This window comes from Ictalurus furcatus, chromosome 2, assembly GCF_023375685.1.
Source record: "Ictalurus furcatus strain D&B chromosome 2, Billie_1.0, whole genome shotgun sequence".
NCBI classification, from domain to species: Eukaryota; Metazoa; Chordata; class Actinopteri; order Siluriformes; family Ictaluridae; genus Ictalurus; species Ictalurus furcatus.
Genome location: NC_071256.1, coordinates 26,046,181 through 26,068,315, shown reverse-complemented (window position 1 = coordinate 26,068,315; position 22,135 = coordinate 26,046,181). Strand labels below are relative to the sequence as shown.

Here is a 22,135-nt window from a genome sequence, read left to right as displayed (position 1 = left end):
CATTATAGGTTTGAATTTAGTCATGTCTCATAAGTATGTAGGCCATGTGCTGTATATAATCCCCATTGATTCAGCAAACAGGTAACTAACACTAGAAAAACAAAACATGAAAGGTCAGTGAACAGGCCAAACAGCAGTTGTTTTCACTCATTTACTTTAGTTGACCCTCAAATACCTTGAGTACGTACATATAGCACAGAGGACTTTACACTTTAAGATATGATAACAATCTATAACACTAAAACTTGTGTTCAAATGTAGTAACAATATTCAGAGTTTTTGGAATATTCAAGCAGAATACCAAGACAGACCATTAACATGTAATAATTATTACAGGATTCACCTTCAGGTTGTAAAGTCTGCATTTTTTCCTGTGGAATTTGGCTGTTTTTTTTTTCTGTTGTTTTTGCTTGAGGAATTAGGGTTGAACATTTTGCTTGCATTATAATTATATAATTGATTTAATTGATAAAAGTACTGTAACTACACTCAATATATTCCATCCATCCATCCATCCATTTTCCATACCACTTATCCTATACAGCGTCACTGCGGAGCCTGGAGCCTATCCTAGGGAACTCGGGGCACAAGGCAGGGGACACCCTGGACGGGGTGCCAATTTTTTTTAGTATTAATGTGCTTGTGTTGTGTGTCAGTCAGTTAGTCAACTCATTCTCATGTGTGTTCTTTTCTTTATTTATTACAATACATATGTAATAATATGAGCCCATTTTAGGACATTGACGAACTGTTCAGGAAAACTGTGCAGTTTACTATTAATGCAATAAAATTTATGCTTTGGTGTTACTTTGTAAATATCACAATATATTTGGCAATGGTACTCATGGTTTTGGTATTAGGTTTTAGACTGGTTTGTAATCACTGTAAATACATAGTAAATACATAGTTTTGCTTGGCCACTGGGCTGGTTTCATTACATAGACCTGACATTATGTTTTCAGGATTGTTATCCAGTTTGAATGCGCTAGAGAGTCTATATGGGTCTGTAATACTACTGTAATTCCTCTTGAGTAGTTGCTGGACCAATCATTTGCTACGCCCCCATCAGCTATAATGTTTAAAATTAGAGCTTACAAAGAAATTTTATGGCATCTTTATTGCAAGCCATGACTGAACTTATACTGGCCTCTATCAATTCCTATACTACACTTTTATGCTCTTTATTGTCTCATTGCATATATATTACATTCACAAACAAACCCAGGAGGTCAGTCAATGACACATAACGATATCCCACACCCGTGTGTGTTTTTCCTCATCTGATTGGACAGGCAGCTCTGCCTCCTATGGCTCACTTATCTGACACTTTAGTAAACAAGAATATCTGTGATAATCATAGTAAAAAAACAATAAAAATACAATAATTTAGTTATCGTTCTTCTTTCCATAAAATGTGCTTGTTCCTATGCCGGTCATTTTGGATGCAGTGTAAGAAGTTGTTCCTAGCATCCCAGCCTATAACATGACATATCACTAGAAAGCTCAGGATGTCCTATTTATAGCACAGCAGGAATTGCTAGAGTAGTTCAAAAAAGTCAAAGGACATGCATGAAAACACAATGTCTACTACAGAGGACACAAGTCAATGGGTGTGGTCTCAGGAGGATATTATATTGCTGGTAGCTCCTGGAAATTCATTAAAATAATATATCTCCTTCACAGTAAGAGTTAATGACAGCATGGGAGTATACTATAGGTGCTTCTGACAAGCAGTTTGACCTTGAGAAATATCAGAGACAGTAAAAAGACATATTTAGTCTACAAAATCTACATATAAATACTGTATATGAACCTAATTTGGGTATTTCTTGTTGCCACAGCCATACTGAAGTGTATTTATATCCTATATAAATCCTTTAAAATGATTCTTTTTTTACTCCAAAACTGAAATTTCCCTCGTCATGTTCAATGTCATCAATGTCAGGGCTTTTTCTCTTCAAAAGATTCTTTTAATTATGCCATGTAAACAGATTCAGAAGTGTTTTCAAAGTGTTTTACGTGTTTACTGTGCTAGTACAATTTGTTATTCCTAACTATAAAGAGAACCTTCTTTTCCAGAAAGTGGAAGTTAATAATTAACTAAAACAAAAAGTTGAAAATGGTTTTTTCCCTCCAATTTTTCCCCCTCAAAAGAGATTTTGGTCGAATAATTTAGAGACTTATAACACGTAAACTGTCTAAAATTCCAATATTTGACAAAATAATAGCTTTAGAACATTTTGTTGATTTTGAACTCTATTTAGTGTTTGTTCTTCTTTCTGGAACAAGCCTTTAAACTGAGCCACAAGCAGGCATTAGGCAACAGCGTTCCAGTAACTGATGAGATGTCTGTATTCCTATAAGTGCCAAGTGGACAATAGTGTGAGATGACGTCTTTCATAGCCCTGATTTTGTATATTCAAATGCAAATATGGCATCATCGAGTTCTTTGACATTTTTGAACTTGCCACTGAGTTTAAACATGAGATAATGTTAACACAATTTATCTATCAGTGTAGTAAATCACAGGAATAAAATGGAATAGTTGTGGAGAAAAGGAAGGAAATTAGGAATACAGGTCTGGATTGGCTTTGAAGCCTTGACATGTCTTTTTTTAATTACTGAAGGCATGTGGAGATGAAACTAAATCTGTGACAATACCAACTGATCCAACATTCTTAGCCTGCTGGGCAACAGATATCCACAAAATATCTCCACAATTCAAACATATAATGACACATATGTGCTACTAAACAAGTTACAGCCTATTAAACCTCTGTGTGTGAAGCAGGACATATGCTCCCACATTTCTAGCCTTCCTCTTCTTCTTCTTCTGCTTCTTCTTTTGTAGTCACTTCACTTTATAGTAAATCCTCAGAGCATTATCAACTCCAAACATTGTTGGTAAGCCATGAGTAGGACTTTGCACTCTGAACAGATCCTTATGTTTTATATGTACCTTGGCTCACTGCCAGGCTTATAAATCAAAAATGGAAACATTTACATTTCCGAGAGTCGAGGATCAGTTCAGAGTAAAGGGAATCCGGGAACAGGAAAACTCCTCCAGATGTTTGTGAACTTTTGTAGGCTTGTCTTCAAGCGTAAAGAGCATGTTCACAGAGGTGTAATACTACTCTGTTCACCATGTTAATGATCTCTCGGTCAACATTCTTTGTATTTCCTATTAATAGAATATATAAAATAAAATGATTGGCTGTGTGCACCACTGGGGTTTTCTCCACTGAAGTTCGGTGTTCATCCCATCAATAGTCTAGCTATGCAAAAGCAGGAATCTAGTATTTCTCAGTTATACACATGCATCTATATTCTGTTCTAGTTAACTAGAGCTAAAGGTCTTTGTGTGTAAACATGCATGTTATACAAGGTGTGTTTACATGAGTGGTTTCACTCTCAATCTCAAATAATGTAGAAGTCCCTATAGCAGAGCCCCTGACTTTCCTCCCACCTGTGTGTGCACAAAATGGGACAATTCTTCTAAGAATAAAGAAGGAGGAGGGGAAAAAACATTAAGTTCTACAAAGTCCCTTCTCCTTCACTTGGGCCAAAACCAGAGGTGCCGAGAGAGAAAGAGATCAAATATATTTGCTTTGCGCAGCACTAATACACAACAAAGAAGAATACTGGGAAGATTTTTCACTTCTGAGAAAAAATATTGACATCCAAACATGACCTTGTAAATAAAGATGGTATCTGATTTTGGTCAAATCTGTCACCAGTATAGATAGGGGGATACTTGGGGTTATAAAAAAAAAAAAGTTGATGCTCTTCAAGTATTTGAATATCTCTCTGTGTGTCTTTATCTCTGTCAGATAAGACAGAACAGATCCTGACTTTCAAGCAAGTCATGGACACTAAAGATCCTCTGAGACAACATTAAAATCAATTAGAAATAGTAAAAGCAATTAATGAGGTGACAACTAATACACACCAGCCACTTTAAAAGGTACATCTGCCTATCTTTGCAATTATCTAATCAGCCAATCATGCAGATATGAGCCAAGATCTTCAGTTACTGTTCACATCAACCATCACAATGAGTTATACTGGTTCAAACTGACAGTTCCAAAACAATTGAAAAGTGGAAAAAGGCAACATCTGTGCCCACTGTAGCCTCAGATCCCTGTTCATGGCTGACAGGAATGGAGCTGATGTGGTCTTCTGCTGTTGTAGCCCCTCTGCCTTAAGGTTCGATGTGTTGTGTGTTCTGAGATGCTTTTCTGCTCACCACGGTTGTGAAGAGTGCTTATTTGAGTTACTCAAGCCTTCCGGTCAGCTTGAAGCAATCTGGCCATTCTCCTCTGACCTCTCTCATCCACAGAACTACAGCTCACTGTATTTTTCTGTATTTATTCAAATCCTCTGTAAACTGAACTGAAATTCTCAAACCAGTCCATCTGGCATCAACAATCATGCCAGAGTTACTGAGAGTCACTGATCCCCCCCCCCCCCCCATTCTGATTACTGGTGTTAATGTTAACTAGTAACCTGTAACTGTATGGTTTTCTGTATTATTTCTGTATATTTCTGAGGGGCAGTGGTGGTTTGGTGGTTAAGGCTCTGGGTTACTGATCAGAAGTTTGGGGGTTCAAGCCCCAGCACTGCCAAGCTGCTACTGTTGGGCCCTTGAGCCCTTAACCCTCTCTGCTCCAGGGGTGCTGTATCATGGCTGACCCTGTGCTCTGACCCTAACATGCTTGGGTATGCAAAGAAAAAAGCCTCATTATCATTACACTGCTGTTGCATGCCTGGTTTCCTGGATAACTGCATAAATGACAGTGTACAGATTTTCCTATTTAAGTAGACAGTGTAATTGTATAGACATACGTCTTGCATGCTGTAAAATAAATCTTGTTATAATTATGCATGTAGGTGTAAACAGTAGGATGAACACAGAATGTGGGAAAAACGATCATTTAGATCATAATGCATAACTTCATACTGAACTTAAAAGGGTTGTAGACTGATATAAAACGATGGAAATCAACTGGTGAAAATAAAACTGAAGCAAAATAAACAAAGCACATATTTAGGTTATGCTGTGCTGCACCGCCACCTGGTGGGGCTTTAATGTATGTCACCTATAAGGCCTGAGCTCAAGTAAAGCAGCAGGACCTGCAGATTGTGCAGGAAGAGATTGATATTTATCATGTTAGTTCCTGGCAATCAAACAATTTCCATCTCAAGCAATGCCACAGTGGGTCAGACATCTAAATATATAAGCATTTCTCACGATTCTGTGATGAGCCATTTGACCTGTATGTAGGCAGCTGTATGGATTTTGTCGTAGGCACACACACACACACACACACACACACACACACACTTCACCGTTACTTACATTAAACACCCTAATTTATGCAGGTTCTACAATTATGAGACAGTAAAAGGAAAGAATTCAGCCGGGTAACCAGATCCAAGGGGAAAATAGAGTCGTATAAATACACTATATGGCCAAAAGTTTATGGACACCTGACCATCACACCCATATGTGGGTCTTCTCCAAATATTCTAGGCCAAAGTGTTCCTAGAACTTCAAACAACTAGGTTGTCTTATGGTTATATTTTGTCATTGACAGCTGTCAATGTAACCATACAGATGCATCTCAAGAGATTTGAATATCTTGAAAAAGTTAATTTTTTTCCGTAATTTAATTAAAAAAGTGGAACTTTCATATATTCTAGATTCATTACACATAAAGTGAAATATTTCAAGCCTTTTTTTTGTTATAATCTTGATGGTTATGGCTTACAACTCATGGAAATAAAAAAATCCAGTATCTCAAAGTATTTGAATAAAGAATTTATAATTATTGAATTTATAATTATGGAAAAAAACGAACGTTTCCACAATATTAAAATTTTTTTGAGATACAACCTGTACGGTTGTATTTGTAACTACAAATTAACGTTACAGGAACGTTCCCATAGCATTCTTTTATGGGATGTTTCACAAATTTTCCATAGGTTACTTTTGTTTTTAGTATACAAACTTGCTACAGGTACAGACTGACCATATATATATATATATACTGTCTTCATTTGAAAAATTCTTCAAAGACTGCAGTGAGTGGTGGTATCTGTTTCTAAAAATACATTATGTTCAATTTCAGCCCAATGGAAAATAACAAAAATATCGTTATAATGAACTTAATTACTATACTGGTACGTTATTATATAGGCCTAAATAAAATGTAAAATAATAATAATAATAATAATAATAATAATAGTAATAATAATAAATACGTCTGTGAATAATATGTTTGAACTATTATTTAGTATTTGCAGACTATTCAGAATATAATGTAATAAAGTGTAAACACTTGAAAGCTCTTTATTTATTTTAATTTTGTATAATGTAACCCTGACGCTATGTAATGAAGTGACATGTACTCTTGTTCGTATTGTGTTCGCTGTTGTTCATATATATAAAAGATGCAAATAAACAAACAAACAAACAAACAAACAAACAAACAAACAGACAAATAAAAACACCTTGACGAGCCCACGTGCGTTTCCAGCGCAGCACATCCTCAATCGCTGATTGGTTGATTCTTTTGCACCTCGACTTGTGTGACATAGAGGTCACGTGGTGGTTGTTCAACCCCAGTCTGACCATGCTGTAACTGAACAGTACGATTTGATAAAGTTAGGAGTGTTAAATCCACCGGAATAACATTTACACCCAAGTGATCATGTCGGAACTAAAGATTAACAAAAAATTCGCAGAAAGATACGACAAGTATAGACAAAAGGAAGAGCTGCAGAAATGTAAGTGTTGCTGCTCGGGCTAACTTTGCTAATAAGCTAGCTTGTTGCTAGCCCTGGGTTTTTACACATTGAAGCGTAACGCAGCTGGTTTTATCCGGATTAGATTAATTAGAAAACGTCCATTTAACTTGGAATGTTGCTGAGGGCATCTTTCCAATGAAATCTGTTTTATTTGTGCGTTAATTGTGTATTTTCATCGTGTAGTCAAATAATGGCGTGCTAACTTTTGCCCCTAAGTGTTGGGGCAGTGGTTATGAAAAAGGGAGAAAAATAAGTAACTCTCGGCTACATTTTTGTGCAATTTATATTCATTCAGCTCACATTTCCACCCCCACGTCTACAGTTTTGTCCAGTTTGCTCATTATGACTTAAAAAATGATTCAGTGTAAATGTACAGCTTGTAACACTGTGAACTCCACATGTCATTGCAGTAAAGGACCGCTTTGGAGATCAGGATGATGATGAAGGCTCCTCAGGCTCATCAGATTCAGAGTCTGATGAGAGTGAAGTGGTAAGAACATCTGATAACAAACACAGATCTGTATTTATCTATCAACTTGTGGAATTGCTCAGTGACATCCAACCTCATACTCACCTCAAGTGTTTGTCAATGACGTTTCAGGAATTTGATCCCAAACTTGAGAGAGATTTTTACAGGACGCTGTCTCTGTTGAAGAAGAAAGACCCAAAGATTTATCAGGAGGATGCACAGTTCTACACAGAGGAGGGTATGCGAAGTAGCAAATCAATAGCTATGTTTTCCATCCAAGTTGCAAATTGAACTTATGCAAAAAAATAATAAATTGGAATATGAATATATATATGTATATATATAGGATAAAGCACTGTTTCCATCCAATGTGAACTGGCACATTTCACCCTTCGCCTTTTTTTTACTTTTCTGAGACAGTTATCCAATCACATGGTTTGTTGAGGCAAAGTCACATGGCTTTTTTTTTTATATAGTTTATGCGCATGTCTTCTTGTTGATTTAAAAACAAATTATCAGCCTCAATTGAGTGCATGCCACATCCCAAAATTCACATAAAAATACATGGATGGAAACATGGCTTATCACTATTACAATGTGAAACAGAATTATTGTGATTTTCAGTGTTTGTCGTCTTGCTCCTTACTAACAGCATCCAACTCGGGCAGTGATGAGAAACCCTCTACTTCCAAGAAGTCTGTAAAGCCAATGTTCCTAAAGGACTATGAACGCAAAGTCATCTTGGAGAGGGGAGGGTAAGTTAAACTTTTGTTTATAAGACCAACAACTGAGTGTTGCATGTAAGACAGGTTGCACTTGCACAGAGTGTGTGTGTGTGCACCAATAAGATCTTCATTTTCCCTATCATCTGGAAATAATGAGTTTGAATTGTTGATACGGTAACTACTGGTCAGTATATGTGTGTAGTGTGAATACAATCCGGACATACTACATCAGCTATGTTGGCATTGTCATGTGACCTACAACTTAAAAAGAGCTGACACTACCTTCTGGAATTTTTGATTTTGACAGCTCTTCTGCACCAGTCCTATTGCCTTATGGGATAGCGCAGTGTCCATAGGTTCCATACTACAGCATCTGTGTCCGAATATCCCATAAACCCTACTATACTGCTTCCACCACTGTACTCAATTCTGCAGTATGGAAGCAATGGACACTTGTAAATGACATGAAAGTGCCAACATGGCGGATGTAGTATGTCCTGATTATATTCATACTACACACACATACTGATTAGTATGCACCGTATCAATGGCTGAGCAGTAGGTACTGAATTATATGCAGTAAGTACTGTCACAGTACGTGATTTCGGATGCACGGAGAATCTCGGTGGAAGCAGTAGGTCAGCCAGGTATTTCTCACCTAATGTTTTATGAATACTGAGAATTCGGGTATACTACTAATTCGGACATAGTACATACGTGTACTGCTTTTCACCTACTGTATAGTGGGGCAGTGAAATCCAGCGCTGAAGACCGTACAGCCTGGCGTTTTGCCGTTAGACGGGGCATTCAGAAAGTGGAGAAGGACAGGTTTAAGCACCTCGCTGACAAGAGAGACAGGCGGAAGGTGCGGCAATTTCAGTCACAGCGTGCGACTCAATTTGTCTGCGGCAATTGCAACCAGGACTGCCACTCACGGGTTGGCTTGTACAGCCACTCGAGAAGGTGCAAATAAATTCACCCGAAACGAATGCTACACCATTGTCTCCCAAAGACAGAAGGATGCCAGGATAGTAGGGCAGTAGGGAATTTCAGACGCAGCTCAAGAGAGTAAAACTGGCCGTGCTGTCAGGGTGAGAGGGGAGAGAGAGCATATGAAACCCCTGTCAATCACAATGACACTATCCAATCATAGGCGTCTGTGAGCTCATAGCAGCAGAAGAGGGTTGATCATGCTTTCCTCCGAGTGTGTTACGCCACCACATGGTGCAGCATGAACAGCAGTTCAAAAAGTTGCATTTGGCTGGCTATATGTGTCTCAGAGGAAGCATGTGATAGCCTTCACCCTCCCTGATTTGTAGCTGCCATATGATGAGAGACCTAATTGGTATGTGGGAATTAAAAATAAAGCGAAAAAAGTCTTCAATTGTCTCATGTTTTCCTTTTTAAAAAAAATAATACATAAACTGATGTAAATGTTAGATTTGTTGCTTTAAATTTTATATTTCAAACTTTTTACAGCAACTTAATCACTTTCGCTTCTTTTAGAAAATATGATGATGACGATGATAGCGCTGATGAAGAGGCTGCCAGGAAGATGCAGGAGGTACAGAACAATATCAGAAAACCCATACGTTCTGACTCTAGGGATGTCACGATACCAAAAATCTAGTAGTCGGTACCGATACCACCAAAAGTACACGATACTCGATACCAAAGTCGATACCACGGTGTGATTTAAAAAAAATATATATATTTTTAAAAATAAAATTAAAAACTCTTGGAGGCCATCCTCCTCTGGCTAATACGGTCAAAAAGAGAGAGAGAGAGGGGGATATTTTAGTTATCAATCACTGTCTGACAGTGATAATTGCTAATAAAATGTGCTAAGGTGCACTCCTAAATGCACATGCGCACATACACACACCCCTTACACTCTGAATGCAAGTAGTAGTTTAAATTCACTGATATGGTGGCAGGCCAAAAAGATTTATTAAAAGCATGAACATTTGAATAATTATTAGTGACATGAGGCTACATTTTGCCGACAGGACACGGGTTGAATGGCAATGCATGGTGGCCCATTAGGAGGTAGTTTATAACATTGCAATGCGTTATTGTTGTTAACAAATAACTGGCTATCGCAAACATTACATGGAGCGTAACATTAGCTGGTTTCATGGCCACAATTCCAGCTGCCTCAAACAAACATAATATATGTACATATATTATACATAATATATACACAATAAAAACTTCTTAAATACCATGTGCCAGTAGCCAGTAGTCTTTCAGGTGCTTCGCCTTGGTACCGAAGTATCGGTTCTCGTGACATGCCTATTTGACTCTGCTGTACTTTAAACAAGTCCTGCTGACAGTAATGCTTTTCCCCTCACAGAGAGCTGCATCTCCCAGCTACATCCAAGAGCAAAAGCAACTAAAAGAGAGGTAGGAACATGAGTATAGACGTTGCTATTCGAGTATTATTAACGCACCTTATTTATGTATTTATTGTATTTTGATTACGATACAGCTCGCATCTATTTGCTTTAATCTGTACTTGTTGTTGCCCTGTTTTTAGCTTTCGGCAGTTTGTTCAGGACAGCTGCGATGAGGCCAGTGATGATGAGCTGCTGAAACGCAGGAACAAAACACAAGAGGAGAAGGTAGCTCAGCCACAACCGGCTTTATATTTCACATCTTTCCAGTGATGGATGAGATTAGAATCCATGAACCAATTTTTGTTTATTTGTTTGCTTGAAATGAGTTTAATTCTTCTCCTCATCCCAGGACAAAGAGGAGGCAGACTATGTGGAGTGGCTGAAAGGGCAGGCAGAGCTGGAGGGAAAGGATGAGGTTCAGGACATGGTAAGTAAAGTGCAGGTCACATCTGATTTGTGACAAGTCTCAATGGGGAATTGAATAATGCTGGAATTAAGAAGACAGGATATTGATCGTCTTGGTTATCACCTCACCAAATACGATAGCTTATTCCATAGTATGGCTGAGAGATGTGCTGATATTATATCCATATATTGTGATTGTGTCACAATACACATTTCTAAGATATTGGTGATGTTTTTTAATTAGCTTATTTTGACTAGAAGCTGCTGGTTTTGTGTAAAAAAAAAAAAAAAAAGTTTTTTTTTTATTATTATTTTTTAATTTTTTTTAATTTTATTTTTTTCCAAATAAATTTAGCACGACTGGATTGTTGGGAAATTGTGATCAGACCTATCACTATATGGCCAGAAGTTTGTGGAAACCTAACCATCACACCCATGTGTGGGTTTTTTTTTGTCTTTTTTTGTTTTTTTATAAAAACATCCCATTCCATATTTATTATTAATAATAATATTCCTATTCAGCCTCAAGAGCATTAGTGAGGTCAGGCATTGATATCTGTATGAGGAGGCCTGTGGTGCAGTCGGCATTACAGTTTATCCCATACATGTTCAGTGGGGTTGAGGTCGGGGCTCTGTGCAGGCCACTCAAGCTCTTCTACTCCAACCGTGGCAAACCATGTCTTCATAGAGCTCACTTTGTGCACAGGGGCATTGTCATGCTGGACCAGGTTTGCCTTACTTCCAGTGAAAGGAACTCTTTCCTTCACATTCTTGTGTGCTTTAAACTTTGTGGCAACAGTTTGGGTCCTCTGACCTCTCGATCAACAAGGCGTTTCCACCCACAGAACTGTCGCGCACACAATGTTTTTTTTTTCTTTTTCTTGTTTTGTTTATCGCACCATGCTGTGTAAACTCTAGAGACTGTTCTGTGTGACAATCCCAGGAGATCAGCAGTTTATGAAATACTCAACCCAGCCTGTCTGGTACCAACCACAATGCCACGATCAAAGTCGCAGAGATCACACTTTGTCTTCATTCTGATGTTTGATGTGAACATTACCTGAATTGCTTGATCTGTATCTGCATTGTGATGATGCCTAATGGTTGGCTGATTGGATAACTACATAAATGTGCAGGGGTTCCTAATAAAGTAGACATGCTATAACTATGATATAAATTTTGACTACGTTTTTGCAGAAATATCTACGAGATTACTGGAACGACCCACAGCTGGACGATAAGGAGACTTTTTTACGAGACTACATCCTCAACAAAGGATATCTAGAGGAAGATGAGGAGGGCAGGTGAGTCTTAGAGATTTCCTATTTAAATCTTCATCTGTATAAAATTCAGTCCAGCTGAATGTTCTGGTTTAAATTATACTTTCAAACTAAGAGTAATGCTGGCGTTATTAAGACATCGTGCTGCAGAAAAACCTCTTACAGCGGACCTGATTTATAAAAGCGGATTTTCATCATACTCGCGTGCGGATGTTGATAAACACACACACACACGTACCGTGCTAAGACAGATTTGCATGTTTTCACGCCCACAATACTCCATAAAAGGAAAACCTCACAGAGAGCCAAAGAAAATGAGAACAAAACAGCGAGAGAAAAGGAATTTTGTCTGAGGTAGAACTGGATGTTATTTTGGCGAAGTATTATTTAGCAGCAAAAAAAAAACGATTTACAAATAAACTGGTTTGTGTCCAACTTGATAAATGAGGACTATTGAGCTGCTTTCACTTGGCATTGGAGGTTTATTGGAGGGGGGTGTGTGTGTGTGTGTGTGTGTGTGTGTGTGTGTGTGTGTGTGTGTGCTTGAGAGCAGAATTCCCACCTACAATGAGCTCCTGCAGGAAGATGTAGACGACTCTGAGGAGGAAGGAGAATCGTTCCTGCAGAAGCAAGAGGACTTTGAGAGGCATTACAATTTCCGCTTTGAGGAGCCCGGTGCTCATAAGGCATGCAATTCTCTTTTTTCTAGTTTGTGAAAAGTAGTTGCTAGCTTTAACCAACAGCACTTTCTGTGAATAACAACAAAAGAACAGATTTGGCTTTACCATGCTCAGCTAGTACTCAGTAATCCTTAAATCCTTCCACTTACGATGTGTTCATGTTTTGTTCATGGTGTTTTAAATGAAAGTAAAGAACGGTGTTGTTAAAAATGATTTGAGACAGAGTAGCAGTCTTCATAATTAAATTCAGTCGTTGCATACTGTGCACCATTAATCCACAGGTCAAGACGTATCCCCGCACCATTGCCACGTCTGTCCGAAGCAAAGACGACAGGAGAAAGAAAAAGCGGGACGAGGTGAAGGAGAGAAAGAAAAAAGTAAGTCTCTGTCTCCACTGTTTCCCGAATCAAGGGTTGAATCAGGCTGATATACAGTTGAAGCACCGCTTGATACTCTTATTCCCGAGTTCACTTCAGACTGGCGTAATGCCATCAAAACCCTTTTGGTTATTTAAAAGCCTTCGAAGCCCTGAATCAGAAGAATTAGTTATATTTTTCTCCACCAGATACAGAAAGATTATTGTGTCAGCTGTTTGTCTCACAGTGTGACTTGTCTGTTGGCTTGAGTAGGAGAAAGAACAGAAGCAGCAGCAACTAAAGGAGCTGAAGAACCTGAAGCGAGCAGAGATCATGGACAAGCTGAAAAAATTGCAGGAGCTGACTGGAAACGAGCAGCTGGCCTTCAGTGAGGTGGACCTGGAAGGTGACTTTGACCCTCAGCACCATGACCAGCTCATGCAGGTGAGACTGCTAAAGGATAGAGGGGTTAAGGCATATCAGGGTACAATTTATTGATTGATTGATTGATTGATTGACTGCAAATCCTGGATCAGGTTTGTGTTGAATGGTCAGAGGAACTGAAAAATCAAACCGTCAAAATAAAGTAAAGAATAATAATAAAGCCAAACGCTAATCTGAACCGGAATTGGATTTAGTGTAATTTCCTAATCTAAACCACTAAAGGCTGGGACATTTTTTAATTCATTCATTCATTCATTCATCAGTAGCAGCTTTATCCTGGTCATGCTGGTGTATCCGGAGTCTATCCCGGGAATACTGGGTGTTAAGCAGGAGAATACACCCTAGAGTTAGTTTTCTCCCAATCATATTCTTTGTTACATTTTTTTTGTTAATGGGATGATTGACAATTTCTTCATCTTATGCAACATCAAGAATACTCCTATTTTAAACCTCAAACTTTTTGCAACTAAAGCCCCCCCAAGCCTTCCCTACCATGTGGCACGGTGTGTGTGTGTGTGTGTGTGTGTGTGTATGTATGTATATGTATATATATATATATATATATATATATATACACACCAAATCTATAATCTGTTTTTGATAGATAGATAGATTTTTTTTTTTTGTTTTTGTGTTTTTTTTACTTTTTTAATTACTTTTCATAACTTGTGATTTTTAAAATAACTATTATTAAACTGTATAACGGACAGGTATGGAACATGAATGATATAAAATGTTTGTGAACACTATAACTACTTTGAACAAGAGATCTAGGCGGTAATAGCATGTACTACTTAACATGTTGCATTACATTCGTCTTGCGTTCTAAAAAACATCCGCATGTGAATGATGTAAATTGGGACGAAGGGCGCATTTCGTTATCCATGACATTGTTAAATCTCCGACTCTCAGCCCCTCACTGAACAGAGCAGACACAGAGAGAGGTGAGAGTGCAGCGGGAAAGCAAGACCTCACGCTTGCAGGACAGTATTGGTGATATTTGAAAGTCGCTAGGCGTTGTTTTTTTTTGGGGGGGGGAGCAAAAAAGTGGCTAAAGTGGTCTGAAAGCAATCTCTCCACGCTCCCCCCAGTTGAGAACCACTGTCTTAAACGTTATTAGCTAAAATAATTTTATTGATTTTAGTTCATGTCATAACTTGTGTTATATAGCAGTAGTTCCGTCACTGGTCTCTCCTTTTGCTCTCCCTCTCTCTCTCGAGATTATTAAGGCAAAAAAAACAAACAAACCTACAGCTTCTTGTTGTTTCTGAGGAACTAGGTCTAAATGGCTTGGGCATTTCAGCATTGTAGCTATAGACGAGTGTTAAGACGTATTTTGGAGAAGAGATTTATTTTGGAGAGTTTTTTTTCCTCCAAATCATATTCTTTATTTCAGTTGCATTTTCATTATTTCCCTTCTTAAACCTCTTAAGCATGTTATTAGCTAAAAGAAAATAATGACTGAGAGGATGTTCACAGCAATACCTTTTAAATGTGGAAAATATAATCATTATCAGAGCATCATATCACCAGTACAGTGGGATGGGATCAGTGCATCTCAATTCAGTTAGCATACTACTTGAATCAGTCACTCTCTTATTTTTTTGGTAGAAATTTTTTGGAGATGAATACTACAAAGAGAATGATGAGGAGAAACCTCAGTTTGACGATGACAATGAGTTGGAAGGTAAGTTCCTGTCTCTGAATGACTGTCGTTTGGGAGAGATGCAGTTCTCTGAGCTACTAAGTGTTCTCCTCAGGACATTGGAATTGGGACACGTGGACCGGTGAAGATGAGGAAGGCTGTGAAGAGGAGAAGGAGTATGAAGGCGAGGAGGAGAGCAACGAGCCTAACTGTGAAGATCCTGACTTCATTGTAAGAACTTTATACACCGTTGTGTATTAAGTAATTGAAGTTATTGTTTTTACATGATCTAAATTCATATCTTGTACTGTAACAGATGGATGCAGATTATGACCCCAATCAGCAGGCTCTGTCTAAGAAGAAAAAAAAGAAACAGAAGGAGTTAAGGAAGAAAAAGAGTGGCGATGAGGCCCCACTCATGGGCAAAAAGAGAAAGAAGTCTCACTTTGCTGAGATGATCATGCAAAACAAACCAGTGTTTGATCCACGTAAGATAACCGAGATGTGTTTGTCACTGAGTGTGTTTACCTGCAAGAAATCAGACTTCACCAGTTATCTGATTACTGTGTTTACTAACGTAATCAGATAACATGAAAACTTTATAAGGTGGTTAGCACATTTGCCTCACACCTCTGGGGTTGGGGGTTCGATTACCGCCTCCACCCTGTGTGCATGGAGTTTGCATGCGCTCCCCATGCTTCGAGGGATTTCTCCGAGTACTCCGCTTTCCTCCCCCAGTCCAAACACGTGTTGCAAGCTGATTGGCATTTCCAAATTGCCCATAGTGTGTGAATGTGTACGATTGTGCCCTGCAATGGGTTGGCACCCCATCCAAGGTGTCCCCCGCCTTGTGCCCCAATTTCCCTGGGATAGGCTCCAGGCTCCCCTATGACCCTGTGTAGGATAAGTGGTATAGAACATGGATGTATAGATGAAAACTTTAACCCCTGCAAAAAACCTTGCAAGTTAATTTACTAACAATTCACACCCATTTTTCCTGCATTTAAACAGAGCTTTTAAAAAAGGTTTTCATTGACATGAACTCACACTCATGTTTACACTCTTTTATGTTCATATTGTATTTTGAATAGTTTATTATTGAAATTCAAATTCATTGCCTATAATCAGCATTATACTGAAGTCTCGGCTTCATTACAGAAGTACTCTTACAGAAGTGTTACTTTTATCTTTGGAAATCCCCCAATTACACACATCTGATCGGATTTCACACGCAAATGACCAGTTATTAGGGATCTTCTTTTTGTAACATTACCAGTAATGATGCACAGAAAATGTGTGCAGAATAAAACATGATACGGAATGTTCTTATTGGAAAATAATCAGTGTCGTGGTGGTGAGATATGAAGTGGTGTTAATGTCACTGAATTGTCATCACTTGTGTTATGGGATCTTTAAACATCACTAGCCTTTCTCTTTGCTCTCTCTCGCGCTCTGTTGAAGTTAATAAGGCAAAAAAAAACTTGTGGCTTGTCGTTTCTGAGAAACCGGATTTTAGCTGACAGTACCATACAGTTGCTGTAGAAGAGAGTGTTAAGATGTATTTTGGAGAATGTAGGTTGCTGGGCTTGTATCATTCTGAATGGAATTTTTTATGCTTATATTTCAGAGGAGAAGACATTTGAACAGTACCTCGATGAATACTACAAACTAGACTACGAGGACATTGTAGATGACTTGCCCTGCAGATTCCGCTACCGTCAGGTCGTCCCGAATGATTTTGGCCTGACGACTGACGAGGTGATGAATCCGTTATAAACTTGAGACATGCACATATAATCATCGAGTATGTGAGCACAACTATAGACTCGACTGGACAAAGCCCATTGCACTGATGAGCTGTGATTGTGTTCTGACCTGGTATTGCTGTTCCTCTGGGAATAACTCTGACCAGGGCCTGAGGACTTAATCTTCTCTCTGAGCACATGTCTCAATGACAATTTTTTTTTAAAACAAACAAACTGCAGCTAATCTCATTATTGAAGTTTGTTAACCTTTTTCCTATTTTGTAGATCCTGGGATCAGATGAAAAAGACTTGAATCGCTGGTGCTCGCTGAAGAAGACCTGCATGTACAGGTAAAGGTTTTACAGCGATGCACAGTATGAGTGTGGAAAGTGTTTGAAAGCAAAGACCATGTTATTGAACGTTTCTCTGGACTTCTGCGCCAGGTCCGACAGGCAAGAGCTCTGTGATGTGAAGAATTATCAAATCAAAGCGCAGAACGTCAATAAAAAGAAACGAGTGTTGGCTTCTCTGTATGCTGAGTGAGTATTCAAGCTTATGGGAATTTCTATCACCATGAAACTAATTTCAAACTAAATAAGTACTGCAATGCCATATTAGGAAATCCTGCACATTCATAAAGTTGTCTAATTAGCCAATCATAAGGCAGCAATGCAATGCAACCGTTGCATGGTTGTTGGTACCAGATGGGCTGGTTTGAGTATTTCAGAAACTGCTGATCTCCTCGAAAAAAAATGGAAATGCCTCGTTGATAAGACAGGTTAAAAAATGTCCAGATTGATTCGAGCTGCCAAGGATATAGTAACTCAAATAATCACTCTTTACACCGTGGTGAGCATCTCAGAATGCACAAAACATCGAAACTTGAGGAGGATGGGCTACAACAGCAGATCACATTGCATCCATTCTTGTCAGCCAAGAACAGGAATCGTAAAGCCTGAAGATTCAGTTGAAGATCAGGAAGAAAAAGGGGGGAAAAAATGGTCTTTTTCCAGTATTCAACTGTCTAGTTTGGGTGAGTTTGTGCCCATGTAGCCTCAGGTTCTTGTTCTTGGTTGTGGTCTTCTGCTGTTGTAGCACATCCACCTCAAGGTTTGTTGTGTTGTGCGTTCTGAGATGCTTTTCTGCAGACCACAGTTGTAGAGTGCTTATTCGAGTTACTATAGACTTCCTGTAGGCTCTAACCAGTCTGGTCATTCTCTACTGATCTCTCTCATCAGCAAGGTGTTTCAGCCTGCAGATCTTCCTCATACAGGATGCTTTTTGTTTTTTTAAACCATTCTGCGTAAACTTTAAAGTCTGTTGTGCGTGAAATTCAGAGGAGATCAGACGGTTCTGAAATACTCAAACCAGCCCATCTGGCACCAACAATCATTCCACGGTTAAAGTCAAAGAGGTCACATTTTTCCCCATTCTGATGTTCGATGTGAACATTAACTGAAGCTCTTTACCTGTATCTGTATGATGTGCTGCTTCCACATGATTGGCTGATTGGATAACTGCATAAAGTGGATGTTGAGTGTATATGAGGAACTGGTGAATTGTTTTCTTAACTTTTAGGTTTTTATCAAAATAGCAAGTGCCAATAGATGTTCATTACTATTATTTTCATTTCATTCATAGCTAGTGTTTTTATGAGAAGTTAATAACCTAAAGAAGAGAACAAGAAAGAAGTATGTGGCAAATATATTTTACAGAAAGTGTTTCACGGAAACTCATGGTTCAGTGCAGTCAGTAATAAACTATGTGTGGCGTGATTGGGAAAATCCTTCACATAGTCCCATTTCCTTTCAAAGGGAACAACCATTGAACACTGTTAAATGTTTACACTGAATGGGGAAAAAAATGGCCACAGCACATTAGAATGCAGGTCAAGTCTAGATAGAAAAAGAGACAGTGACCTAATAGTAACTTAAAATTAATAAAGTAGTTGAAAGCTGCTAGAACTACCTTTTTATCATTATTATTATTATTATTTGAATAATTATACTTTATTCTGTCTTGTGCAATGCAGGAACGATGAGCAACTTGGGGAATCCAGTGCTAAGGTGAAAGTGGGTAAGAAGAGGAGGGATCGCATAAAGAATACAGAGATGGAGAGTGAGAAGATATCCGAGGAGGAACAGGAAGTAGAGTGTGATCAAGACGCATCAGCATCTAACTCGGCAGAGAATCTAGCAGCTCAGGCTTTCGGAGACACGACTGTGGAGGAAGAGGATGATACAGTGTTCCTGGTGCCTAAGAAAAAGATGAAAGTGGAAAAGACCACAGAAGCCCTGAGGACTGAAAAGCCTAAATGGCCAAAGAAGAATATCCGCTGCCCAGGCGGACGAGTCCTTTCCGGGGCTTTGAAGGTGAAGATGGGAGGCTGCGAGTTCAGCAGACAGAGACTGCGAGCCTATGGCCTGAATCCCAAGAGGCTGCATTTCAGGGAATTCTACAGGCAGAAAAGAAAAGAGAGAGAACAGAAAGAAAAGAAGGAAAAGCTGAAAAACAAAGGGAAAGAGTGATACAGTGCATATGCTAATGCACCTTAGACTGTAACAAGTGAACAGTTTATTGTCTTGGATGTCATCAGGTGGAGCACTTGCTTAATAAGTTAGGCAAGGAAGGATATCAATATCAGTGTACAGGATTTTACAAGAAGCAAGGCTGTACAGTTAGGATAGTGTCCATTAGCTGTGTGCCCCTTGGTTTAATATTTAATATTGAAATAACTTTTTTCATTTTTAAATAAAACAACTTTTCAGTTTGATTTTAAACAATGGGCTTCAGTATTGCTTCATCATAAATTATATAAATTTACTTATTGTGCTGCCTTTAAACATCAAGACACTGAACTCCAAGTTGCTCCCAATGGTAACTTAGCGCCTTGCATGGCAGCTCTGCTCCCATTGGGGTGTGTGTGTGAATGAGAACCAGTGTAAAGCGCTTTGGAACCACTAAGGTTAAAAAAGTGCTATTATAAGTGCAGACCATCACATGCAAAAGATCAATTTAGTGAATGTTTGTGTGGGAGAATGTGTGTAAGTGAGAATGTGGGTGTGGGAGAATGTGTGCGCGAGTGTGTGCATGAGATCACATGTAAGAGTGTGGGTGGATACACAATATTCACAACAGCATATATCATACATGCTTTCATACTATGTTTTAGAAATTGTAATGAATCCACTGGTACTGTTTGAAATTATTATGAGTGGTAGTATCTGGTAAGTGTTGGGGGATTGATTTCATATTTTCCTGAATCTTCCTTTTGACACTTTATCCTTAAAGGTCAGAACCAATAAATGAAAATTTGCAATTTATTTCAATAAAATTTCCAAACTGGAGTAAGTAATTGTACAGTATAGGAGTTACACTGGTATAAAGAACAACGAAGTTATAATGAGATGGCAATGTATGTACAGACTTCTCTGTTAAAATAGCAAAAGTAGCAGCAGGCTCTAAAGTGCTTGGCAATACCACAATGCTGCATAAACATGATAATTTTGAAAAGTTCCAGAGGAGAGGGAGGCAGTGCAGATAAACACTTAGAACAGTATGGCAGAAATGACCAATGGGTAGCATTGAGACAGGTGACATTATCCCAGTTATTTTAAATAGACTGCAGGCAAACTTTTGTTTTAGTCTGACTACAATGCACAATTCCAATAGTAGTTCCACTAATTTCTCTAGTTGAGGCTGCATTTTGTATGATGCTGTCAGAAAGGGCTTCTTTTTGCAGCTCTTATATGGAGGTAGCAACTAACAGTTGCTTCTGGATCTTCAGAAATCAAGTTCTCCAAGTTCTTGGCAGTAGATGGATTGGCTGCCCTAAAACTAAAGGGGTGTTTGTGTGTGTGTGTGTGGTGCCTTATGATGGGCAGGCCTTCTGTTCAGGCTGTATTCCCACCTTCCCACCATTGTTCTCGTGTTAGACACCAGATCAACTTCAACCCTGACCAGGATAAGTGGTTACTGAAATTGAATGAAGTAATGAATGTTTCCCAAATATTGATGGATGGCAAAGTGAGTGTGCAATATCTTTGTCAAATGTAAGAACAGAATTTAAAATAAATAAATAAATCACATAGTAAATAATACTAATACTGTGTTTCATGACAGCTTGACCTTTACAGACCACATTTCAACAACTGCATGATCCTGTAGGTTCACTCTGTATAACCAAGAAGATCAGACCCTACCTCTGAACAGTCTACACAGCTACTAGTCCAGGCTCTAGTCATATCAAAACTGGACTACTGCAATGCATTACTCTCGGGCTCCCAGCCAGCTCCATCAAACCCCTTCAGATGATTCAGAATGCAGCAGCACCTCTCGTCTTCAACCAGCCCAAAAGAACCCATGTCACACCAACTTCATCTCCCTCCACTGGCTTCCTGTAGCCGCCCGCATCAAATTCAAGGCCTTGATGCTCACGTACAAGACCTTGTCTGGAACAGCACCCTCCTACCTCAACTCTCTCCTGAAATATGCGATCAATTAATGACCGAGGCTTAGTAGTGCCTACTCAGCGTGGCTCAAGGTCCCTTTCCAGAACCTTCACACTAACTGTTCCTCAATGGTGGAATGAACTTCCAACCTCAATCCGGACCGCAGAATCTGTCACTATCTTCAAAAAACAGCTAAAGACCCACCTCTTCCATGAACACTTCACTAACCCCTTACCTGCCAACCCCACATTATCCTTTTTAAAAAATTGTACTTGTATTGTTCTCCGCTTGATATATCGCTTTGCTTGTATTTCCTCATTTGTAAGTGGCTTTGGATAAAAGTGTCTGCTAAATGAATCAATGTAAATGTAAATATAAGTTCTGCATAGACATGCATGGTGTTTCACTTGCTCTCTCCACACGTTGCCTCTTAATGTGGCGTGATGGAGACAGTCGGTCGCTCATGTTTTGTAGGGTTAGGGAAGTGTTGTAGACAGTAATAACTTTCTAATATTAAATATTTATTTTAAAATTCAACAGTATCAAGATGGAAACAAACTTAAAATGCGATATAACTGCACTCAGTGAGGTGAATGTGTTACAACATTATAATCAGGGGCAGGGCTATGGGTTTCTGGGCCCCTGGCCCCGCCCCCAATGATCTTTTCTTATTGGCAGGTGTAAAAACAATCATTATCAATAAGCATAACAATTATTGCATATTCA

General features: G+C 38.8%; 1 protein-coding gene and 1 non-coding gene across 2 annotated transcripts; both read left to right on the top strand.

The window, feature by feature from the left end:
* The first annotated feature begins 6,603 nt into the window (after positions 1–6,603).
* On the top strand, positions 6,604–21,319 carry kri1 (KRI1 homolog). The gene is made up of 19 exons (XM_053611007.1): positions 6,604–6,789; positions 7,221–7,300; positions 7,412–7,517; positions 7,932–8,034; positions 9,511–9,568; positions 10,361–10,410; positions 10,544–10,628; positions 10,753–10,830; positions 12,006–12,112; positions 12,642–12,774; positions 13,050–13,145; positions 13,398–13,568; positions 15,180–15,255; positions 15,329–15,444; positions 15,530–15,701; positions 16,841–16,971; positions 17,244–17,308; positions 17,402–17,497; positions 18,991–21,319. The coding sequence occupies exons 1-19, from the start codon at positions 6,714–6,716 to the stop codon at positions 19,484–19,486; spliced, it is 2,295 nt and encodes a 764-aa protein (XP_053466982.1). The 5' UTR covers positions 6,604–6,713; the 3' UTR covers positions 19,487–21,319.
* On the top strand, positions 17,058–17,156 carry LOC128604566 (Z30 small nucleolar RNA). Its single transcript, XR_008385200.1, has one exon. It is a non-coding gene; the product is annotated as a Z30 small nucleolar RNA (small nucleolar RNA).
* Positions 21,320–22,135: the final 816 nt, after the last annotated feature.

Bases quoted from the DNA above. Each gene is read 5' to 3' on its own strand.
- kri1 (XM_053611007.1), top strand. From the start codon at position 6,714: ATGTCGGAACTAAAGATTAACAAAAAATTCGCAGAAAGATACGACAAG. The intron at 10,411-10,543 runs GTAGGAACATGA...CCCTGTTTTTAG, and splicing joins CAAAAGCAACTAAAAGAGAG to CTTTCGGCAGTTTGTTCAGG. The intron at 17,309-17,401 runs GTAAAGGTTTTA...CTTCTGCGCCAG, and splicing joins AAGAAGACCTGCATGTACAG to GTCCGACAGGCAAGAGCTCT.